Below are 22,441 nucleotides of genomic sequence, written 5' to 3' on the forward strand. Positions count from 1 at the left end.
CAACAAAATGTGGTGAATTACTTTGTTAAATTTACTTTAAATTTGAATGACAGATATATTCTGTGTTTCGAAAAGAATGATAGTAATCCTAAAATTACATTTCCGATTAACCTGTAAATAATTTTTGGACGATATCATATTCATAAACTGAAAATGTCTCGAGGAAAACCAAAATGTAACATTTTCAATACTGAACTTGGTCATTACTTCCAAACTATAAATGGTTGTAAGAACTACTGATGCGATTAATGTAATTGACATAGCTATATAATGTGCCTCTGTGCATTTTTTTATGTCTGTATTACGCGCGTATCGCACAGCACTTGAATACCATTTTTAAGTATTATATACTGTTGGTTGTATTTTGTAATATATTTATTTAAATACCACGAAAAAAGTTTTCAACACTCACTGATTTGCGTTTAAGTTAAATAAATGCACTTCCACATTGAAAACAGTGACGTCACCATTTTATGTCCCAAACATTTCAACTTTTTTGCAGGGCAGCAAAGCGGCAACGAAAACCGTTCGCTTCTAAGAACTGTCCGCGCTGGCGCTCGGCTCCGCCCCCTGCCGCGCGAGCCTGCGCACACAGCACTCGACCGTTACTGCGTCATCTATGACGCGCAAACTTGTTCGGAGGCTTTCGTCCGGTCCAGTGCCACATTCTGATTAGCACTGTCGCGAAGTGTCGCGTAACTTAATACGCAGTATAATTTGCGGCAGCGAATAGCGCGGAGGTTTGAACGAGAGAAACGGCAACAGGCGGCTGTTACTGTGTGATGCTGGATAAACTGGCGATGTAGAGCACCCTCTACGGGAACGAGAAAAAAACGGTGCCAGTCACGTTTTGGCGACGTTATCCTGAAGTCACCGTAAGCCCTGTTCTGGTCAGCGATTACCCCCTTGTTTATCGTGGGGGGGGCGCTGTTTTGTGCTGTTGTCAAGGCAACCGAACAACTGCTGAAAGTTCAGCACCTGTTGGATTACCTTCTCCTGGGAATTTCAAGCACAGACAGGTAAAGTACAATTTAAAACTCGCGACTGAGTAAAAATTCGCTGCAGATGCTGTGGCGATTAAAGTGTCGCTTCGTGTACTCCCGTGAAACTCAAAGGGATTCTCGGTGAAAAAGCCCAAACGCTTGTCCAGTTTCCTGGTAGCTTTTGTTTTGTTTGCGTGTGCATCCAGTGCTGATGCGAGTGACTCGCTGTTGACCAGCGACTGTCGCCTTGTCGGTGTGTGCGCGATTGCATCCATCCATCCATCCATCCATGCATGCATGAATTGGCGTCCCGGCCAGGACCGTCTCGCGTTTTATCCTCAACGTTATCTTGTAATGCAAGCTTAAATTACATAGGCCCTCCATACTTGAGTCTTGAAGCTTTCGCGAGTCGTCTATATGAAAACCAACTTGTCGTGTCATATTATACGCTTACTGCGACTCTTATTTTATTATTTTTGTAAACCTCATTTTGCCACATTTTTTTCTTTCTTAAAGAGATCGACTCTAAACCAAGCATGGCGTTCCAGGGAGAAAGTAAGCGCTTTCCGGTGACCTCAAAGAAGACTGAGCATCCCCGCATTGCATTGCTGGAAGAAGAAGTACGGAACCTGTCCGAGGAGCTGATCCAATGCCAGGTACTCCCTGATTGGGGAAAATCGTGATTTGGTTAGATAGATTAACAGATGAAGAAAGTGCCCTGTGGTTAGATTACTGTTTGCATTTATGGAGTATACATCCAAAAAAAAAAAGGAAATCGGTAATCCTCTTTGTTGAATCTCCATTGAAACATAAGTAAGAATTCTGAACAAATCAACAAACAGAAAACTTTTAGCTGAGCAGGGTGATGTTTCATTGAGCACTGAAGTCTGCAATGGTGCAGGATTTGGCCAACCCAGTGACTTGGTATGCACTCTTGGTCCTCATAATCTTAGAGACACTGGCTGTGTTACCTGACTTCACTGCCTGGGAAACTCTCTAAGACAATGTGCTGTTGGTGAATTGGATATATCAGAAGTAATAGTTAAGTAAGTGCTTTTCTGTATAACATATTTGTATTTTTTAACCAGGGGCTAATAATATTAATTCAATGAGGCTTCTTACTCTTGAGTAAAACATTCCTGCTGTTCCTAGTGAATGACCTAGGGTAGTGTTGATCGGCAATATTTGCCAATACAGTACTTTTCACATAGTGAATAAATGCTTCGTTTTCTGGTGACATTTTTCAACGAATATTTTTCAGGAAGTTTGCTGTACGGCTGGCTTAGACAAACGTTTTTCCCCCAGTGCCCTGTAAGGTTTTGCGAGGTCAGGGTGACATCCCAGAGCTGTTACAGGCAATGATGGATGAGACACCTTTCTTCCCTCCTGGTACTCGACTTTCCCACAGCTGGCATACACCCTTGAACCTGGGACCAAGAACATCAATAGACATAAACTGACATGGACTGGACAATGAGGACACACACAGACAGATCAAGGGCTGGTGCAAACATGCCTACTGCTTTGGTTTCAATAGTATTCCAAAACAAAAATAAAGTGCAGTGCAGTCATCGTAATATATAAATAAATAAAAAGTAATAATAAGTGGTATCCAGTGGAGGTTAAAATTAATAAACCAAATGCAAGTTAAAATCAAGGTTAAATACACAGTGAAGATAAATCCATAAAAATCCCTCTTGAACCTCTGTGCTTCCTTGTAAAAACTGACACATCTTCATCTTACCTGTTAGGAGATATCCTCCGATAGCAGCAGACACTGGCACTCTTGTAATAAAAGTGGCATCGTTACCTTTTTCAGTATACTTTATACATAAAATATATGTTGCCGTGCCTTGCATAAGTGAATAACGTTTATGGCACAATAACAATTCAATACATTTATGGTCACTACAGTATTTGGATTTAATAATCATCACGTGGGAATAGGCTGACTCGCATAAATAAGTACCTTTAAAAAGAATCATGGCTGGTGTGAGTGAGTTTCTAAACTCATGTGGGATGCCACCCATGGGGACGACACGCGGAAGAGTGTCCTAAAGCAATCGCAGTCTCCCAGCACTGTAGCAGTGTGCCGTATAAGCGTATCCAAAAAGATCGCGGACATGCTATAAGCGCCTGCCGTTGATGGGTGATACAACGAACATTATAAAGGTCCTGCTACAATAAATAGCCGCGCTGTTGCTGTTTCAAGCTGAATAAAGCTGGTGTTGTTAAAGTACTGAGACTTGGCTTCGTGATTTGGGGCGCAAGATGGGGACTCGCACTTCACAGCACACACGTGCGCGTGCTCACACACACGGTCACAATGCTGTAGTAAACAGTATACGCTCATATGGATGTTGACTATATGAGTGAGGCACGCAGACTCAGACGGAGAATAGGAGACGATTGCCCTCAAGAAGAGGGAGAGAGAGAGAGAGAGAGAGAGAGAGAGAACCACCATCGGCTCAATTATGATCACATGACACTCAGCGGACAAAGTGTATCCATACTACTCGTATTGCAGGACATCGCTCGTTTATCAAGTCAAAATTTATTAAAAAAATTTAGCTCGTCTTGCAAAACAATTGTAAACCAAGTTACTCGCAAACCGACGTTCCACTATATATATATATATATATATATATATATATATATATATATATATATATATATATATACACTGTGTGCACAATTATTAGGCAAGTGAGTATTTTGACCATATCATCATTTTTATGCGTATATTCCAACTCCAAGCTATATTAACTTGAATGCTTATTGGATTTAAGCACGTCAGGTGATGTGTATTTGTGTAATGAGGGAGGGTGTGGCCTAAGGAGATCAACACCCTATATCAAGGTGTGCAGAATTATTAGGCAGCTAGTTTTCCTTGGCAAAATGGGCCAAAAAAGAGATTTAACTGACTCTGAAAAGTCAAAAATTGTAAAAAGTCTTTCAGAGGGATGCAGCACTTTTGGAATTGCTAAGATATTGGTGTGTGATCACAGAACCATCAAACATTTTGTTGCAAATAGTCAACAGGGTCGCAAGAAAGCGTGTTGAGAACAAAAGACGCAAATTAGCTGCCAAAGATTTGAGAAGAATCAAACGTGAAGCTACCAGGAACGCATTATCCTCCAGTACTTTCATATTCCAGAGCTGCAACCTACCTGGAGTGCCCAGAAGTACAAGGTGTTCAGTGCTCAAAGACATGGCCAAGGTAAGGAAGGCTGAAACCCAACCACCACTGAACAAGAAACATAAGTTGAAACGTCAAAACTGGGCCAAGAAATATCTGAAGACAGATTTTTTTCCAAAGGTTTTATGGACCGATGAGATGAGAGTGACTCTTGATGGACCAGATGGATGGACCTGTGGATCAGTAATGGGCACAGAGCTCCACTCCAATGTGGAGGTGGGGTACTGGTATGAGCTGGTATTTTTAAAGATGAGCTAGTTGGACCTTTTTGCATTGAAGATGAACTCAAAATCAACTCCCAAACCTACTGCCAGTTTTTCGAAGACACTTTCTTCAAACAGTGATACAGGAAAAAGACCATGATTTTTATGCAGGCCAATGCTCCATCACTGGCATCGAAGTTCTCCACTGCGTGGCCAGCCAGTAAAGGCCTTAAAGATGAAGGAATAATGACATGGCCCCCCCTTCCTCATCTGACCTAAACCCTACCGAGAACTTGTGGGCACTTCTTAAACGCTAGATTTACGGGGGAGAAAAACAATACACCTCTCTGAAGAGTGTCTGGGAGGCTGTAGTCACTGCTCCACAAAAAGCTGATCGTCAACAGATCAAGAAACTGACAGACTCCATGAATGGAAAGGCTTATGACTGTTATTGGAAAGAAGGGTGGCTATATTGATTTATTTTTTTTGAAATGTCAGAGATGTTTATTTGTAAATTTTGAGGTGTTTGTTTATTATTCTCACTATAACAGATGAAAATAAACAAGTGAGTTGGGAAAATTTTCATTTTTCATTTAGTTGCATAATAAATCTGCACACTAATAGTTGCCTAATAATTGTGCGCACATATGTATTCCCCTGATGATGTTCACACTCACATTTCCGTTGTGCAACATTCAGGTTTCAGGTTTATTAACATTTTGGATTGACTGATAGCACTGTGTTTGTTCCATATTAAAATTAATCCTCAAAAATACAACTTGCCTAATAATTCTGCACTCCCTGTGTGTATATATATATATATACAAATTTTTTTTTTTTAAATCCCTTCTTTAGCCGATATAAATTGGACCGCTAACTGGGTCACTTAGATAGCCGGAGTTTTGCAGTAGCTCGTGTGTTTGATCGTACGTGCAGGATGACCAGTGTGTTAGAAGAAAAGAGATCTCAGACTGGCCGCCCTGTATGTCAATCAAGTGGCAAATGCCATACGGAGGATATATGATAGACTAACTTTTAAAAAAAAAAAAAAATTTTAATGCAACGCGTGGACACCCCTGTCTTAGACCAACCCCGAGTCCGAACTTTTGGAATTGTGTGAGTGAATATGATAACTTGAGTACGCTTTCACTTAGGTCAGCCAAATTTTGCATACAAGTATTAGGTACAAAACATAGATTTCTGTCAACGTTTGTGCTATTTCCACTAACCGGACGTGGTACTTTACCTTTTATTCATGCAGGTGCCGAGTCCGATTTGTTCAACTTTACTTTTATGATAAGTGTTCAATATATTATTGATTTGATTTGTTGATAATGGTTCTTTAATGGACATAAAATAAAAAAATATAATCATCGTCTTGCAGTTTACTCCTCAAATATCCATCTCCATATCTGAGAATACGAGAAAGTCTAGGGGAGACCACTCCCAATTTTTATAATCATTCTTAGTAGGTTGTGTAAATTTTTAGTCTTTTTTTGTGTGAATTATTTCTCATTTTATTATTTTGTTTTGTTATTACTGTTACTCGCATGCGTGCTGAACATTTAACAGCTTCACAAATCCTTTCTTTGCCTGTGTTATGATACGTCATCAGCTTGCATGAGCCTCTCCCAATGTTTATTGTAGGGGAATTGTACCAGCAGAGTTTGAGCACTCGTATGTTTTCTGTGTTGACATTTCAGCGTGTTAATAAATATTAACAGACAAAGGAGCTCAGTGTGGTTTCATTACCCCTTTGCGGTGGTTTGCACCTGCAAACTGTTTAGGTTTAGCAGAATTTGGATTTCATTTCAGTGCTGTGTGTTCAGAGATTGACACCCAAACTCCCCAGAACTGATGGGGACAGTAAATGTATTTGAATCGTTTTCATTCACTAGCCATTAAAGTAGTTGTTTATACAAGTTTATAGTTTTCTTTTCTTTAACTTTTGCTGTTTACAATTTTGTGCACTGCTTACTTGTTGTGATGTTATTTTCCTCTTTTTATTGCCAATAAAATACTAAAAATGGATTGATCCTTAATATGATAAATAACTTGAAAACTCAGTCATCTTTGTAAGTGGGAAAAAATGAAGCATTTCTTTTTTTGTAATTTTCCTTAATGGAACTTTATCTAAGTCTATCTTGTGTCTCTTGCAGGCAGACAAAGAGTTTGTGTGGTCTTTATGGAAACGTCTTCAAGTTGCCAATCCAGATTTGACTCAAGCAGTCAGCTTGGTTGTGGAAAGGTGAGTTATTAATAATTACTTTGCACAGATACCCCTGATCAAACATTTTGCTCTTGCACCGGCATGTAATATTGCGGAACTTTATAAATGGATAATTATTTTTTATTCTGAAACAGAAATACAGTATATGAAAAATGCAAAAGTGAATGCTTACCCTCTGAGTCAATGACTTGATAGGGGCCTCTTTGGCACCAGTGTCAGCCTTGTGTCTCGTTTGCTATGTCTGTATTCACTTTGCACATCTGGATTTGGGGATGTTCACACATTCTTCTTTTCAGGTTTACCCCAGCTCTGTCTTCAGAAACATCTATGAAGCAGAATCTTTGAAATATTTTCAGAGATTTACAATGTGATTCAAGTCTATTATTTTGACATTTCAAATCTTTTTATAAATCTGCTCACGTGTTGCACTACTGGAATGTGCTTCTTGTTTCCTCAAGTCTGTGGTGTTCTGCTGTGTTTGGGTTTTGTCACCTTAGAGCAGGGGTTCCCACCTTGGGTTGCCTAGACCCCAGTGGAGTTTCAGTACTTTTCGAAGGCATTGTATACAACATAAGCGCCTCGGAGATTGGCTTTAGTAACAAACACACACACACGCACACTGAAATGGAGACAGAGAGACGGCATTTTATAAAGTCTTACATGTTAAGTGCCTGTCAATTGGATAAAATTGTTGTTACCAACATGCATGTTGTGAATTGGTGATACAGACATGGTGAATAAGGGGTTATGAGGCCTCCAAAAGGCTTTACTGGCTTGGCCAGGTCTCCTTTGCCTTCCCTGGAGAAGGCCGTATCCCAACAGGCTTAATCCAGCTTTACTGTCCTGCTTCACGCTTTGCAAGTACAAAAGAGATTTAAGCATTCAAATGAAGTTTATTAGGAGGGTAACCATAAACTCCGGCTTGTGCACAGAAGAGTACTGAAGAATCTTTATAAATCTAGAATTTATATATACAGTAGAAAAATACAAGCAAAACGCTAAAAAGAGCAAACATAGATTAAAGGTTCTGCCTGAAAAGGCAATCCACAGCAAACAAAGTTCTAATGCAGTGTCCGGCACCAAAATCCTTTATTCAGAAGCAAGAGATGAAAGAATAACCAGAAATTCAATTTAGGAACAGTAATACTCACAAAAACTCCAACCATAAATGAATGCTGGACTGCTGGATCCTCCAGTAAAGCCAGGAGGAGGGCCTAGCAGCTGTGACATCAGGATGACCACGCCTCTTGGGGCTCCTCCCACAAGGAACAAAGAATGGAGGCATTTTTAGGAAGAGAGCACATAATAACAGCCCAGCAACATACAGTACATGAAAATAAAGCATGCTACTACTTAAAAACAGCAAAAGTAACAATAACATACATAAACACACATTAATACACAACAGTGCAGCAGTGGCATGAACCTATATTGTTGTTAAAGGAACAGTGTGCAGCTAATTTTAGTTTTTGGTTTAAGTGCGGCAATGTTCTTTATTTTTCTTTTGTAGAGATTGTTTTTTAAGAAAATCTACCGAATCCTTGAAAGCTGCTCAAATTTGTGTTTGCTTATTGATGGAAATTGTTTTGTCTAATAGCATTATATTAATCAACTAAAATTTACTACCATATTTTTGTCTGTTTTCTTTGTGCTTTTTGACAATATGGCGTGTTTTCTGGACACATCATATTAGTGTTTATGTTTACTAGGCAGTTTTTTAACCAGATAAAGTACTTAGTAGGGAGTATTGAATCAAGAAATTACTGTTCATCTAGGGCACAGCTTGTTAATCTAATTCAAAACTTTGACTTTCAAGTATCTATTAAAGTTTGATATTAGGGTATCACTTTAGGTGTCCCAAATACGCTGTACTTACATTGTTATTATCTGTATAATGACAGAATAACTAGGTGTTATTACCTTGTACTTACTGTGTAACACAGTGTGATACTATAAGTACTCCATTGTAATAGTGTTACACTGTATTACACAGTAAGTACAAGGTAATAACACCTAGTTATTCTGTAATTATTCAGGTAAATACATGGTAAGTACGGAATGTTTGGGACACCTAATCTAAAGTGATACTGATATTAGTTTGAATCTTGTATTATTAATGTCGTCTTTGCTTTTTTCTATTGTATTACATTAACTATTTGCAAAGTGCTTTGAGTATTTTAAAGGTGCTATATAAATGAAATGCATTATTATTATTATTATTATTATAATTACACAGTACCATGAGTTCAGGTGTTATTGCTAGCCTGGCCAGTGTATCAGCATGGAGTTTGCATGTTCTCCCCATGCATATGTGGACTCGGTTTATGTAACTTCAGATATTGTTTAATAGCTGGATATCAGAAGTGAGTCAATAATGTCTCTCAATTGCCAAATCTGTTTATTCCTACACGTGGTGTTAAATGACATCCTCCCTGTTTAGGCTCACAGGGAGCTCCTCAGGTTTTGCATGTTACTTAAGTGAATGACCTGAGATGTCGCTATAATGGACATTCAGTATTTAATGTAAGTGGTATACTTGTAGAAAGGAAGTGTATATACAGTATATCAAAAACTGTCATCTCTATTTCTACTATTATTGTTATTAACACAGTTCAAGTAGTGAGTTCAACAGTACATCAAAAAAAAAAAAATAGCAAAGTAAGAATTCTCTGGAAAAAAAAGCACTTTGAAAGTTTCAAAATAAGTCAATGACATATAAAAAAAATATGAAGAGTATGTTTCTGCTCACCAAGGGAATCTCAAAGATAAAAAAGAGTGTGTTTTTTCAAATTAAATACTAATTTGCTTAAAGTTGTTGTAGGTTAACAAATGGCATCCAAGCACACATTACTAGATTTAGCATTTTTGGATGATTCTGGAAGCCTTTTACTGTCACATTATTGGGAGAAAATTGAGTTCTGTCACAGAGAGTAATATCATGTGTATTAAGTTGACAGGAACAACATGACTGATATAAAGTTTGACAAAAAGAAAACAGTGTCTTTACACATGCAGAACTGCGTTCTTGTGGACATTTTCAGTGAGTAGCACAAAGCTCATAAATTGTAACAAAAACTAAAATTTGATTGCAAAAAATGTGAACGAAATAAAAACAAAAAAGAAAAAAAAATTAGAAAATGGCAAAAAATGAAAAACTAAAAATGAAAATTAGAAAGTAGTGAAAAACTGAAACTAAACAAAATCTAAAACTAGAAAAACACTTTTGGGCAATTGTAGGTCGCATGTTTAAGACTAAAAACTAATCAGCTCCAGTGAACTACAGTAATAATATTAGGCAGGTTTTTTTTTTAGTCTGATGCTGATTCCGATTCCCAACTCTTTATCCCTTTAAAAAACTTTTTAAGTAACTTAAGTAACCTTGCGCCAAACTGCATCAGTGACCTTCTCCATCACTATGTGCCTGCTCGCTCACTAAGGTGCTCTGATTCTGGCAATCTTGTTGTGCCCCACACTAATCTACACTCCATGGGTGACAGCAGGGCCTTCAGTTGTATAGTGAGGGCCCAAACTCTGGAATGACCTACCGAAATTAATCAGGTCAGCTGACTCCATGAATTTTTTTAAAAAACAACTCAAAGCTCATCTGTTCAGAAAGGCTTTTAGCTCTACTTGACTTTATTACCCTTCTCTCAGTTTACCTCCATGTCAAGATGCTTATGTAACTTGTATATGTGCGTGCTAGACCTTCAATTATGTTGTTTGTTAGGCTAACTCTGAATTTACTATCTTAATCTTCTTTATTTATTTATTTATCTGGTTTGTACAATACTATTTACTGTATACCCTGCCGTTCTTTCTTATATTCTGTAAGTGCCTGGAGCATGGGAAAGGTGCTATATAAATAAAATGTATTATTTATTATTATTATTATTATTATTAAGCTCCTGCATTACCAGACGCAGAGAAGCCTTATAACCTATATTAAAGTGTTAACATTGTTATTTTTATAATAAAACTATAGGCGTTAACTGTTCGTTTTTTATTAACAAAATGAAATTCTTTGTAACCATGAAAATACTAAAATCCAAATAAATTTGTACAACACACCTCACTCGGTTATGAGGAATCTCGATGTAGCCTTCCTCTTTTTTAAACCCTCTGAAACGCCATCTTGCACACTTGGGGGCCCAATCTCAACTCCATGGACCCCTGACCTGCACAAGACCTTCGGCTCCTCTCTCTCAGTACCTGTTACCTGCCACAACAAACCTGTACTTAAAATGCATTACTGAAACATTGACATTTGGTCAGTTGTGTTTATACAACATCAAACCCAAGCGATTAACCTGATTTTATTAGCTGAATAGCTACCCTACAGTATTCTACATAATTTACAGAAGAATAGTTTGTGGTGGGATTTCTCTTAACATGAAGAGCTGACAGCTGGAGGAAGCACAACAGTCTTTACACACTATACATTCAATAATAAAACATACTACAGTAAAATCTCTCTAATACATTGCAATAACACAGATTTGAAAATGATATGATTATCGTTTGTCACAATCAGTCACAACTTTCCTCGAGCCGAGACTCTCCTTACTAAGGCTGAACGAACTGTGCAGTGCTGGACAGTAAGGAAGACCGAGTTTTCAAGGTAAGACGATTCTACTCATTAATCATGGCACCAAATTGCATCAAGTTAAGAATTTCACTGTACTTTGAACTTGTGACAATAATGACCATATAAACCTTATAACTCAACCAACCAATGTAGGCCAATACCTAACACTACATTTAAAATTTATCAGTGGTTCTCAAACTAATTTCTGGAGACCTCCTGTGGTTACAGGATTTTATTTTATCTATTTTCACAATCAGTTAGTGTGTTTACATGCGCTTTAATAACCTGGCTACTCACAGAAACCTGCTTTCTAAAATGCCATGTAAACCCTTTTTCCAGTTAGGGAACCTAGGTTTTTGCTCTTTGACAAACCAGGTTAACACACCTAGATTTCTCCACGAGTTATCTGGCTATGTGTCCATATAAAGCCTTGACTGGGTTACAGTTAAAGATTTTGTAGTCTGTGTTTGTCTGCTGCACTCCATTAGCCTGTGAATGTTTTAGCTTTGCAGATGCTTCCTGCAGCAACTGGTAGAAAAACAGTAGAAACACCGACATTATTCAACTTCTTGAAGCTAATGCTCAGGTGATTGCATTATTCTTTCTTCTGGTTTTAATAGTCTGTCTCAATTGCTAAAATAATGTTGTTAGGCTGAACGTACAGCGCCAAACTCAACAGCACAATCCCATGATCAGTGGTGGAGAGTAACACATTAAAAATAACGTGTTATGTAGTCTGAATATATATATTTTTTTATAGTAACGAGTAACCTAAAGCAGTCGTTATTTTATTGACATAAGAATGCCTGTATTGTTCTCCCAGCAGCATGGGATGTAAGACAAGAAGCAAACGTGCTGGTACATCGCTCCTTTGAAGGACCCAATCGCACAGCCAAGTAGAAGAGTGTTACCGAAACATACTAACAATATGTCAGTTTAATTTTAATTTAGCTATTTACTATAGATATGTTGAAACAGCAATGTCAGGTGACTCAATGGCCAGTATTCATGCCGCTAATCTTCAGTGGTTTAGGATGGGAATGTAAAATGGGAATGGATGGTGTATACTTCTAGCACATGAAGGGCTGCAGATTATATTGTGGCCTGGTGCAGGAATGAAAGATTGTTGAATAATGATTTGGGGTGCTAGCTGGGTCATCATGTTTAATGAAAAGGCAAAATAAACAAAAACAACGTCCGTCATGGCATTAAATGTCCTTGGTTTTGGGCCTAGAAAAAAAAAAATCATGCAGAGCTCTCTCGGGTTGTCACTTTAAGGGAGGCACGTCTAGCAGCACTTTCCTCTGGCAAATGACTCATCCTCCTCCTCTTCCTCCTCCGGTGGCTTTGTTGGGGCAGAGTCAGGTAACCTCACTGGGCAGTTTCTCGGTGCTGCAGGAAGAGAAGGAGAAGACCGCGTTAGCACTAGCACCAACCTCATAATATACCATGATGGAGCCTTTGAGGAGATCCACAAATCCACATACATGACACTGTATATGTGTATGTATATGTGTGTGCGTATGTATGTATGTGTGTGTGTGTGTATATATATATATATATATATATAGTAATAATCAAACAAGTCATAAAGGTTTGGGGTTTTTTAGGCCCCGTATACTGTAACAAAAGGTCTTCAGAATCTCCAAAAAATGGAAAATTGCATCAGACAATCAGGGATTGTTACACGGACATTATAAAGAGTGGACAGGAAATTAGGGACATGGAATGCTGGGAAGGCGTGGTGGTGGATGGGTAGTGGACGTCATCAACGGGGGACCAGAGGAGAGAAAGGAAACCGGAAGTGATGGCATTTTCTTTATGTGAGATGGATCATGGTGGCGGCGGTTCGTCCTTTCTATGGGAGAAGAGAAAGAGGGGTTATTACCCTGCCTTTGTCCCCTGGCGTGGGTCCTTCAGCTGCTCCCCATGCGCTGGTATGTGACTATATATATATATATATATATATATATATATACTAGGGGGCCCCCTGCTCACTTCGCTCGCCCACCCCCGAATTTGGTTTACCGGATGTACAATTTAAAGAGATTGTTAGCTTCATAGGAATTGTTACATAGGCATTATTTTCACGTTCACTTTAAAAGTTTTGTAAAAACAATACTTGTCCTTTATTTTTGGCCCTGGGCGTGGATACATCAAGTATAACACTGCTCAGTGTGGCTGAACGCATGCTAAGGAGAAGCCATCAGATCATCCGCTGGGTTTCTGCTGCTGGCGAACTGCATGTTTTGCTTGTTGTTTGTCCTTGTTTAAGAGCTGGGAGCAAGTTAGGTATTTGTATCATGATCATGAGATTTCATGATCTCTAACCTGCTCTGCATCTGTAAAGCGCCAACGTTTTTGAACTACTTTATGAAGTTCTTCTTTAAGCCCAATTGGACGTGCCTTGTTTTTCAGTTCCACTTGTTCTGGGCTGATTATTACTTATTTTCTGAATTTGCACCCAGATTATTCTTTTTCTTTTTTGCATTTTCTTCTCTCTAACGCTTTTGGGTCTCTCTTCTCCGCGCTGCTCTTTGTTCTTCACTTAGTCGTCAATGTTTCATCAATAACGTATTGTCCTTATACGCTTTATATGTGCTGAGAGCCCTGGATCTGTGTGTGCTCAAAGCCTTTACATGACGGAGTGTTTTGTTGCCCGTGGTCTTATTTGATATTGGTTCTAAGTAGGGTGTGTCTTGCAAGAATCTTAAGTTCTATGTTCCCGCAAGACAATCCTGGGTCAATCTCTTGGCACAAAGTCTCATGTTTAAGGTCCCCGTGAGACGCTCCGTGGTCAATCTTTTTCGTCTCGCAGGTCTTTTAAGTGTCTTACCTGATCATGTGAAGATCACGTCTCGTCTCCCTAGTCTTTTCCCTCTTAGGATTTTTTTTTATAATAGAGAGATATATAAACACACACAGATACGTACATAGGATGCAACTTTTGAATTGATTGAAGATCTGCCTTTCCCCTGATTCATTGGTCAAGAGTCCTGTCTTCCACTGTGTGAATTTATTCTATGCGGATGCCGGTCACCTGACTTTGAAAACACCTAGCTCCCCATATATATAGGGATTATTGTTGGGTCCCATGTTCCTTGTCGAGCACACGGGTCTGCTGTGGAATAGCATCTGGTAATGCCCCCTCTGCATGCGATCAAATCTCAGTCCAGGCTCTTTTCACATGTAGCTCCTGGTTGCTGAAATGAGCTGCCCACCTCCATTTGAAACTCTGACTTCCTTAATGTGTTTAAGAAGCATTTGCAGACTCTTGTTTGGTTAATTTCTGTCTAACTGTTATTAGCTATTAGCCATTAGCCTTGTCCTGTAACACTTGTCCCCAAATTGTCTCCCGGATTGATGTTTACTCGATTGTGTTGTCCTCTTTAGTAAGTCACTTTGGATAAAAGTGTTTGTTGAGCAAGTAAATGTAATTGTTAATTTACACCTTTGTAAATTTTAAGATTACCAAACACCATAAGAAAAAATTAAATCCATATCCCCAACATTGACATATTCTAGGAACTCCTAGCTTATGCAGCACCTGTCTTCTATTTTATTAAAATGCCAAATACTGCAAGCTAATGTAGGCCAATGATGCTTGATATTCATTGAATTGTAATGTGTAATTAGTTGGGTTTAACTGATAACAATAAAGTGTCAAGATGGCCAACAAATATTTTTGTAAAATATTCCAGAAGCAATTTTTACTATTGCTTGTGAATCTTTTATTAAATGAAAGATAAACATATTCATTTTTCTGTTAAACTACTACATTTCTTTGTAAACACCAGTGTGATGGCAGGCTGTTTTTATTGTGTTTATTATATTTTTCAGTGTGTACTTTATTATACATATGCGAGGGGAAAGTTGGCTTTGCAACTGGTAGTCTCTTTTGTTCCTCGCTTTTTATGTTGAAATAAAGAAGTAAGCCGCATTCCACAGAGGCCAGGTAACACACTCTTTGAATGATTTGTATCAGCATATCGGCGCATAGACTACTGACATGATAATTGCAGTCAGGTCTGCAAGCTTGTGGGAATTCAGCTGGTCTTGTACCAACTGGATGGCTGCTCAGGACACAGCTTGATTTGCAAGGTGCAAGTTAGCATTTTATTCAACAGAGGCAGGCATCATTTAAAATTCCCTGAGGGAGAAACCCTGGTGATCTGCAGATGTTGAGACAAACTGGCCTGAAACGTGGAGCTTTTTTTTTTTTTCTTTTCTGAGAGCTTTCAAAGGCCGGTTTAAATATGAGAGACATTGGAAATGATTACAGTACATGAGGGATTGTGAACCGAATTTCAGTTTGATGTCATCTTAATTACAGTATCTGATGATCAGCGTAATCTCATACCACTGCTGATTGACATACTTCTTTTGTTATTTGCACTTGGGGAGCAGTAGCTGTTTTTCCCCTGTTAAATCTTTCAGTTTTCTTTAACCATAAGAGGTTTTACATTTTATTGTATTCAAGATGTGTTAGAGTTTGATTCTCTTGTACAGTCAAGGTCTTGGTACAATAATGATTTTCAGCTCTACTCAGGACACAGTAATTTACACCCTTTTGGTTTCTTAATAATATGCTTCATATCTTTGCACGTGTTGTCTATAGCTTATTGATTGTTTTTACAATCTACAAATTATTATTTCTTGTTCAACTCCTTTTGTATTGTACAAATAATGTACTTAGAGGAATGCGCCAACCAAACTTGATAATTTTATATATTGCTTACTTTGTGTAGTTTGTATTAATGGTAGATAAATCTTTAAGCTCTTGATTTCATGGGGAGAGGAGAAAACAGACTTTCTGATAAAGTGGACATCTATGGAGATGCTCCTTCCCGAAAACCAAAGGACCTCACTGTGAAAAATCCTGGCAATGGCTGGTATGAATCTGAACCCCGGGTTTTCTTGGTTCTGACTGTCGTGATGTTGAATCTGTTGTTGAAAAGCAAGCAGTGGAATGATGCAATAAACTGCAGAGATGAGTTTGTAAATGAACGGGTAAATTGTCTCCTTTCTCCTCTCTCACTCTCTCTCCATCCTCTCGCCTTCGCTCCTCTTTTTTTTAAATGCAAAATGTCTCGGATGTATCTGGTGAGTTTAACAGGTGATATCCATCTTGGGGCTGCGGTCTCTCTCCATCATCCTTCCCCTGTTCGCGGGCAACATTTACTGATGCACGTACAACGAACAGTAAATGAGACGATGAAATGAAACGCACTTGACGCAAAAAAAAAACCCAAATACTTATTATTATGTAGCCCCGCTGCAAGAGGAAATGGGAAGAATAGCTCATTGAATTTTCTTCATTGTCAGTGTCTCTTTTTTACTTTATGGTCTATACAGTACAGTACACATTTTTAATGATATGCACAATATTTGTTTATTTCTTGTTCATTTCTTTTTATTTTTTTGTTTTGCACAATAAAATATTTTGAATATAAATTAATTAGATCAGCTGATTCCATTCTTTTAAAAAATCAACTTAAAACTCATTTATTCAGCAAGGGATTTAAGTTACCGTGGCATTCTGACCCTTCTTTCAGTTGACCTCTCTGTTCAGGTGCTCAGAATAATTTGCATTTTTATCACAAATTCTGTTATTTGGTCAGAGTCTTGTTGTAGTATTTGTATTTTTGTGCTTTACCATCTGTTGGTCTAATCCAAAGCTTTGTGTTTCCTATATTTATAGCTTTTTAATATGGTGGGTCTCTCTTGAAGTGATGTTACAGGCCCAGCACACCACAGAATAGAGCATTGGACTTGCCATCACAGAGCCGCAGGACTCCCTTTTTTTATTTCCATTTTCCATTTTCTTAGAACTATGGATTCAGTAAGTTGTTGGAAACATTTCTTTGGGATTTTGGTTCATGTGGACACAATAACATGACATTGTTTTGCAGATTTGTGATGCCACGTGCTAACCTCCTGTTTTGTTTTATCAAACGCTTGCCATGTTACCTGTCAAAATATTTGCCATCTCTTGCCCTACATGTACCTTCAGTGCCATTTCCTTGGTATCCACATGTGTCTGAACCTCTCTTCCACTGGCGTTGCCTCTTTAAAGCGTGTTCCAGTAAGGGGTTGCTTCTCAGACTCTGTCATTCCTCACATACTGTCCACTTTTATGGCTCCCGTCTTATGGTGCTATACTTTTTACTCCTCCTTCTGTGTCTCTCACTTGTACTTCTTCTTTCGATTGCAGTCACCAATTCCAAACGGACCAATCAGATTGCTCCGAGGTACTGAACACACAGGCCTTCGAGTTTTATTATATAGTAGATAGATTCTCTATTGGAGTGAGATCTGGGAACTGTGATGGCCGCTGGAGAAAAGTAATGTCACTATTTTGGTTATGGCATCAGCTGTCCTGCTGTGAAAGTACTGATATAAAACAGTTTTGGTGATCAGCTTCGCCAAAGGGTTAATGAATCCTACATAAATTTGAAAACTGGATTTGTCAAATTAGGCGTAGGCGATCTTTCCACAAAATCATATCATGATCCTTTTAAAACTCATGATCCACAATCTGAATTGCAATCCTATCTTTTCAATGTGGCAGACACTTAAGAGAGTATCTGGACTCAAACTCGTCAAGACCTAAGTAGCACTTTATTTTAAATATCAAACAAAGTTGAATTCAATTGTTCTCTCGTTCACTTGCTAAGCGGAGTTAAGGAACACGCCCCAAAGCTGGCGAGTGAGTGAGGAAGGCCCCTTCCTTCGGCCTGCTGTGTCTCTCGGATTTGTGTAAATCAATCGGTACCGCGAGCGAACTATGATACTTAGCAAAATGAGAGAAGTCGCAAAATCAACCATAATGTTCAAGTAAATTATAGAAAAAAACAGATCTAAATTCGTTAAGTAGTCCTCTTGTGAAAAGCGAACAGACATACAGACAGAGAGACATTGGATTTTATATATTATATATTATATATTAGTAAACCTTCAAAATAATGTGCAGTTAAAGTCTCAACAGCATTCTCTGCATTTCTGGAGCTTAGTAGAGCCTGATAACTCTTAAGAATCTTCACCAAGCAGCCCCGAAAATGTCTGCTTGGTTTGGGTCTCCATGCCTTTTGCCTTTTCTGACATGAATGTCATGAAATCAAAGTTCAGAACAAGACTGACAGACGAACATTAAAATGACTCCATAAGAGTGAACCTGAGAGGCTCCACTCCACCATACACCTCAGTGCCAGTCATCTGACTAACTCAAAAACACATCACACATGCGACTGGTCCTGTGAATAAAGTGACACAGTGACATGTGACAAAATGACAAATGGATTTGGAATTGCTGTGTTTTGTTTTGACAGCATTCATGTTTTAATTCAATAGTGTGAAATGCATACAGACATACAAAATGCACTTGCAGGTGAACAAAATATTTTTTGTGATGTTTTAATGCAAAATGTGAGTTGTTGACCACCAACATTTTGTAAATGTTCAGGCAAAACAAGTGTATTCAGTTTGTTTGGGTTGAAATAAGCTATGAGAATAAATGTTAGAAAACATGAGTAACTCTCGGCCATTTTAATTTTGTAAAAGTAGCTCTCGGGGGGGAAAAAGGTTGAAGACCCCTGCTCTAGAGCCTAAAGTGTGTAAAAATCCCAGAAGAGCAGATATTTTTGAAATGCTAGAACTAACATGTCTGGCACCAACAATCTTCTGATGGTGAAAGTTACTTAAATATAAATAATTTTAAAACAAAATTGATGCACAAACACCCAAAAATTGATGCAGGGAAGTAGGGGATATCCATCCATCCATTTTCTAACCCGCTGAATCCGAACACAGGGTCACGGGGGGTCTGCTGGAGCCAATCCCAGCCAACACAGGGCACAAGGCAGGAACCAATCCTGAGCAGGGTGCCAACCCACCGCAGGACACACACAAACACACCCACGGGCCAATTTAGAATTGCCAGTCCACCTAACCTGCATGTCTTTGGATTGTGGGAGGAAACCGGAGCGCCCGGAGGAAACCCACGCAGACACGGCGAGAACATGCAAACTCCACGCAGGGAGGACCCAGGAAGTGAACCCGGGTCTCCTAACTGCGAGGCAGCAGCGCTACCACTGTGCCACCGTGCCGCCAAGTAGGGGATACACTACAGATAATGATAGAATGACAAATAGACAAAATATCATCAGATTGATATTTATATTGCCCTCCATAATGTTTGAGACAAAGACACTTTTTTTTCCCCTTGATTTTCCCCGCTGCTCCACAGTTTAAAATTACAAATCAGACAATTCAGACATCGTGATTAAAGTTCACATTGCAGACTTCATTTAAGGTGATTTGCAGACATTTTGGTCGCACTATGTAGGAACGACATCACTTTTTCTATACGGTCCCCCCACTTTAGGGCACTGTAATGTTTGGGACAGTTGGTGTCACATATATTTGTGAGTCCTCAGGTGGGTTTCATGGCTTCATAAGATACTTCAGCTTGTTTCTACCCTTTGGAGTCTGTAGTTGCCATTGTTTAACATAAGGATAAGTGCAGTGCCAGTGAATAACAAAGAACTCATCATGACTCTGAAAAGCAAGATAAAAACCATTCAAGACATCTGTAAAATTTTAGGATGACCTCAATCAACTACTGAATAAAAAGGAACAACATACTGGTGAGCTCAGTAATCGTAAAGGTAGTAGTGGGCCATGGAAGACCTCCACTGCTGATGATAGAAGAATCCTCACTATGGTAAATAAAAAGCCCCAAATGTCTATGCGACTGATCAGAAATAGTCTTCAGGGAGCCGATGTGTGTGTGTCAAAGACAACTATCCGCTGAAGACTTCTTGAAATGAAATACAGAGGCCACACGGCACGATGCAAACCATAAAACTAGGATGACCATATTACAGTTTGTGAAAAAAGGACTTAAACGAGCTTGAAGAATTCTGGGAAAAGGTCTTGTGGACAGATGAGACAAAGATGAACCTTATCAGAGTGATGTCGAGAGCAAAGTGTGGAGACGAGAAGGAACCGCCTGAGTTCCACAGCAGACCACCTCATATGTTAAACATGGTGGTCCTGGGGGTGTTGTGGCTTGGGCATGTATGGCTGCCACCGATCAGGGCACACTTCTCTTCATTGATGATGGAACTGCTGACAGCAGTGGCACAATGAAGAACCACTTACACCTGAACACCAGCAAAACCAAGGAACTGGTGTTGAATTTTAGGAGACGCAGGCCCCTCCTGGACCCTGTGATTATCAGAGGCGACTGTGTGCAGAGGGTACAGACCTATAAATACCTGGGAGTGCAGCTGGATGATAAATTGGACTGGACTGCCAATACTGATGCTCTGTGCAAGAGAGGACAGAGCCGACTATACTTCATTAGAAGGCTGGCATCCTTCAACATCTGCAATAAGATGCTGCAGATGTTCTACCAGACGGTTGTGGCGCCTCTTCTATGCGGTGGTGTGCTGGGGAGGCAGCATAAAGAAGAGGGACACTTCATGCCTGGACAAACTGGTGAGGAAAGCCGGCTCTATTATAGACACGGAGCTGGACAGTTTGACATCTGTGGCAGAGCGGCGGGCGCTGAGCCAGGCTCCTGTCAATCGTGGAGAATCCACTGCATCCACTGAACAGGATCATCTCCAGACAGAGGAGCAGCTTCAGTGACAGACTGCTGTCACCATCCTGCTCCACTGACAGACTGAGGAGACCCCACACTATGCGACTCTTCAATTTCACCCGGGGGGGGGGTAAACGTTAACATTATACAAAGTTATTGTCTGTTTTTACCTGCATTTTTATCACTCTTTAATTTAATATTGTTTTTTATCAGTATGCTGCTGCTGGAGTATGTGAATTTCCCCTTGGAATTAATAAAGGATCTATCTCTATCTATCTATCTATCAATGAATTCTGATGTATGTAGAAACCTCTGGTGGTGTTAATTTCCAGTAAAGGCCTTCAAACTCGATGGACGGCACTTCATCCTACAACAAGATAATGAGCCAAACACACTGCTGAGGCAACTCAGGAATTTGTCAAAGCTAAAAAAATGCGAAATTCTTGAACTGCCAAGCCAGTTAACCCGAATTAAATCCAATTGAGCAGGCCTTCCATATCCTGAAGGAAAACCGTAAGGGGACAAGCCCCCAAAGCAAGCAGGAGCTGAAGATGATTGCATTAGGTGCTTAGAAGGGCATCATCAGAGAAGATCCTCAGCACCTGATAATGTCTTTGAATCTCAAACTTCAAACAGTCATTGCATGTGAAGGATACGCTACAAAGTCCTAAATATGAAGGCTTTAATAGGCCTGCCATTGTCGCGATGCCCTGAAATGGGGGGGCCATATAGGAACAGTGGTGTGTGACTGAAATATCTACAAATCCCCTTAAATGAAAGTCTTCAATGTGCACTTTAATCACGATGTCTGAATTGTTTGAGTTGTACTTTTAAATTGTGATCTAGAGGGGTAAATCAATGAAAAAAAAAACGTGTCTTTGTCCCAGACATTATGGAGGGCACTGTAAAAGTGTGCTTAGCTCCTACCATACCTAATCCCTTTCAGTGTTACAAAGGCATTTCTGTTTGATATACCTGCTTCTTGTCTTCAGCCTTGTCGCTCCTCAAGTCATTTTTGTGTTTAAAAAAGAAATAAATAACATTTTGAAGTTGTTTGCCCAAGACTTTGAGAGTCTGTCCTGCTTTCCCAGCTTTTGATGGAAGCTTACTTAGAACATCAACCTGTAATCATTCTGTGAAAAGGCTGCACACACATTAGAAATGAAAACACTGACTAAGGGATGAAATTGTTAATAGCCTCTTCACAGTTTCACCTGAGCAGCCAGCGAGTTGTGCCCTTTGTAACTCTGCTTTTTGTACAATAATGTGTTGAAATGGGCAGATGGGGTTTATTGAATGTAGCAACAAATTAGTGATTAATGTAATACATTGAAGGCACCACGCTCTCAAGAATAGGAGGAAAATATAACAATTGGAAGTATTACTCTTGTCTGTACCATTAATGACTGCTAAAATGTGTGGACTTTAAGGCTCTTGCTTTAGACAGCTAGTGACAGTGTGGTTAGGCAAAAGGAAAAAAAGCATACAGTGGATTCGGAAAGTATTTAGATCCCTTTACTTTCTGCATCCTATATTGTGTGTGCGTTTAATTTTAAATGGATAAAGTTCCCATTTTTGTTCATAAATCTACCCTTGATTACCTATGAGGACAAAGTGAAAACATGTTTTCAGAA

At 39.2% G+C, this 22,441-nt stretch overlaps 1 protein-coding gene across 1 annotated transcript in view; it reads left to right on the forward strand.

The window, feature by feature from the left end:
- Positions 1-718: 718 nt before the first annotated feature.
- Positions 719-22,441, forward strand: part of cntln (centlein, centrosomal protein) — a 503,405-nt gene continuing 481,682 nt past the window's right edge. Inside the window, exons 1-3 of the mRNA XM_039758210.1 lie at positions 719-1,019; positions 1,500-1,639; positions 6,545-6,633. Of these exons, the coding sequence (XP_039614144.1) occupies positions 1,520-1,639; positions 6,545-6,633 (209 nt within the window). The 5' untranslated portion in view covers positions 719-1,019; positions 1,500-1,519. The remainder of the gene's footprint in view (positions 1,020-1,499; positions 1,640-6,544; positions 6,634-22,441) is intronic.

This window comes from Polypterus senegalus, chromosome 7 (assembly GCF_016835505.1).
Source record: "Polypterus senegalus isolate Bchr_013 chromosome 7, ASM1683550v1, whole genome shotgun sequence".
NCBI classification, from domain to species: domain Eukaryota; kingdom Metazoa; phylum Chordata; class Cladistia; order Polypteriformes; family Polypteridae; genus Polypterus; species Polypterus senegalus.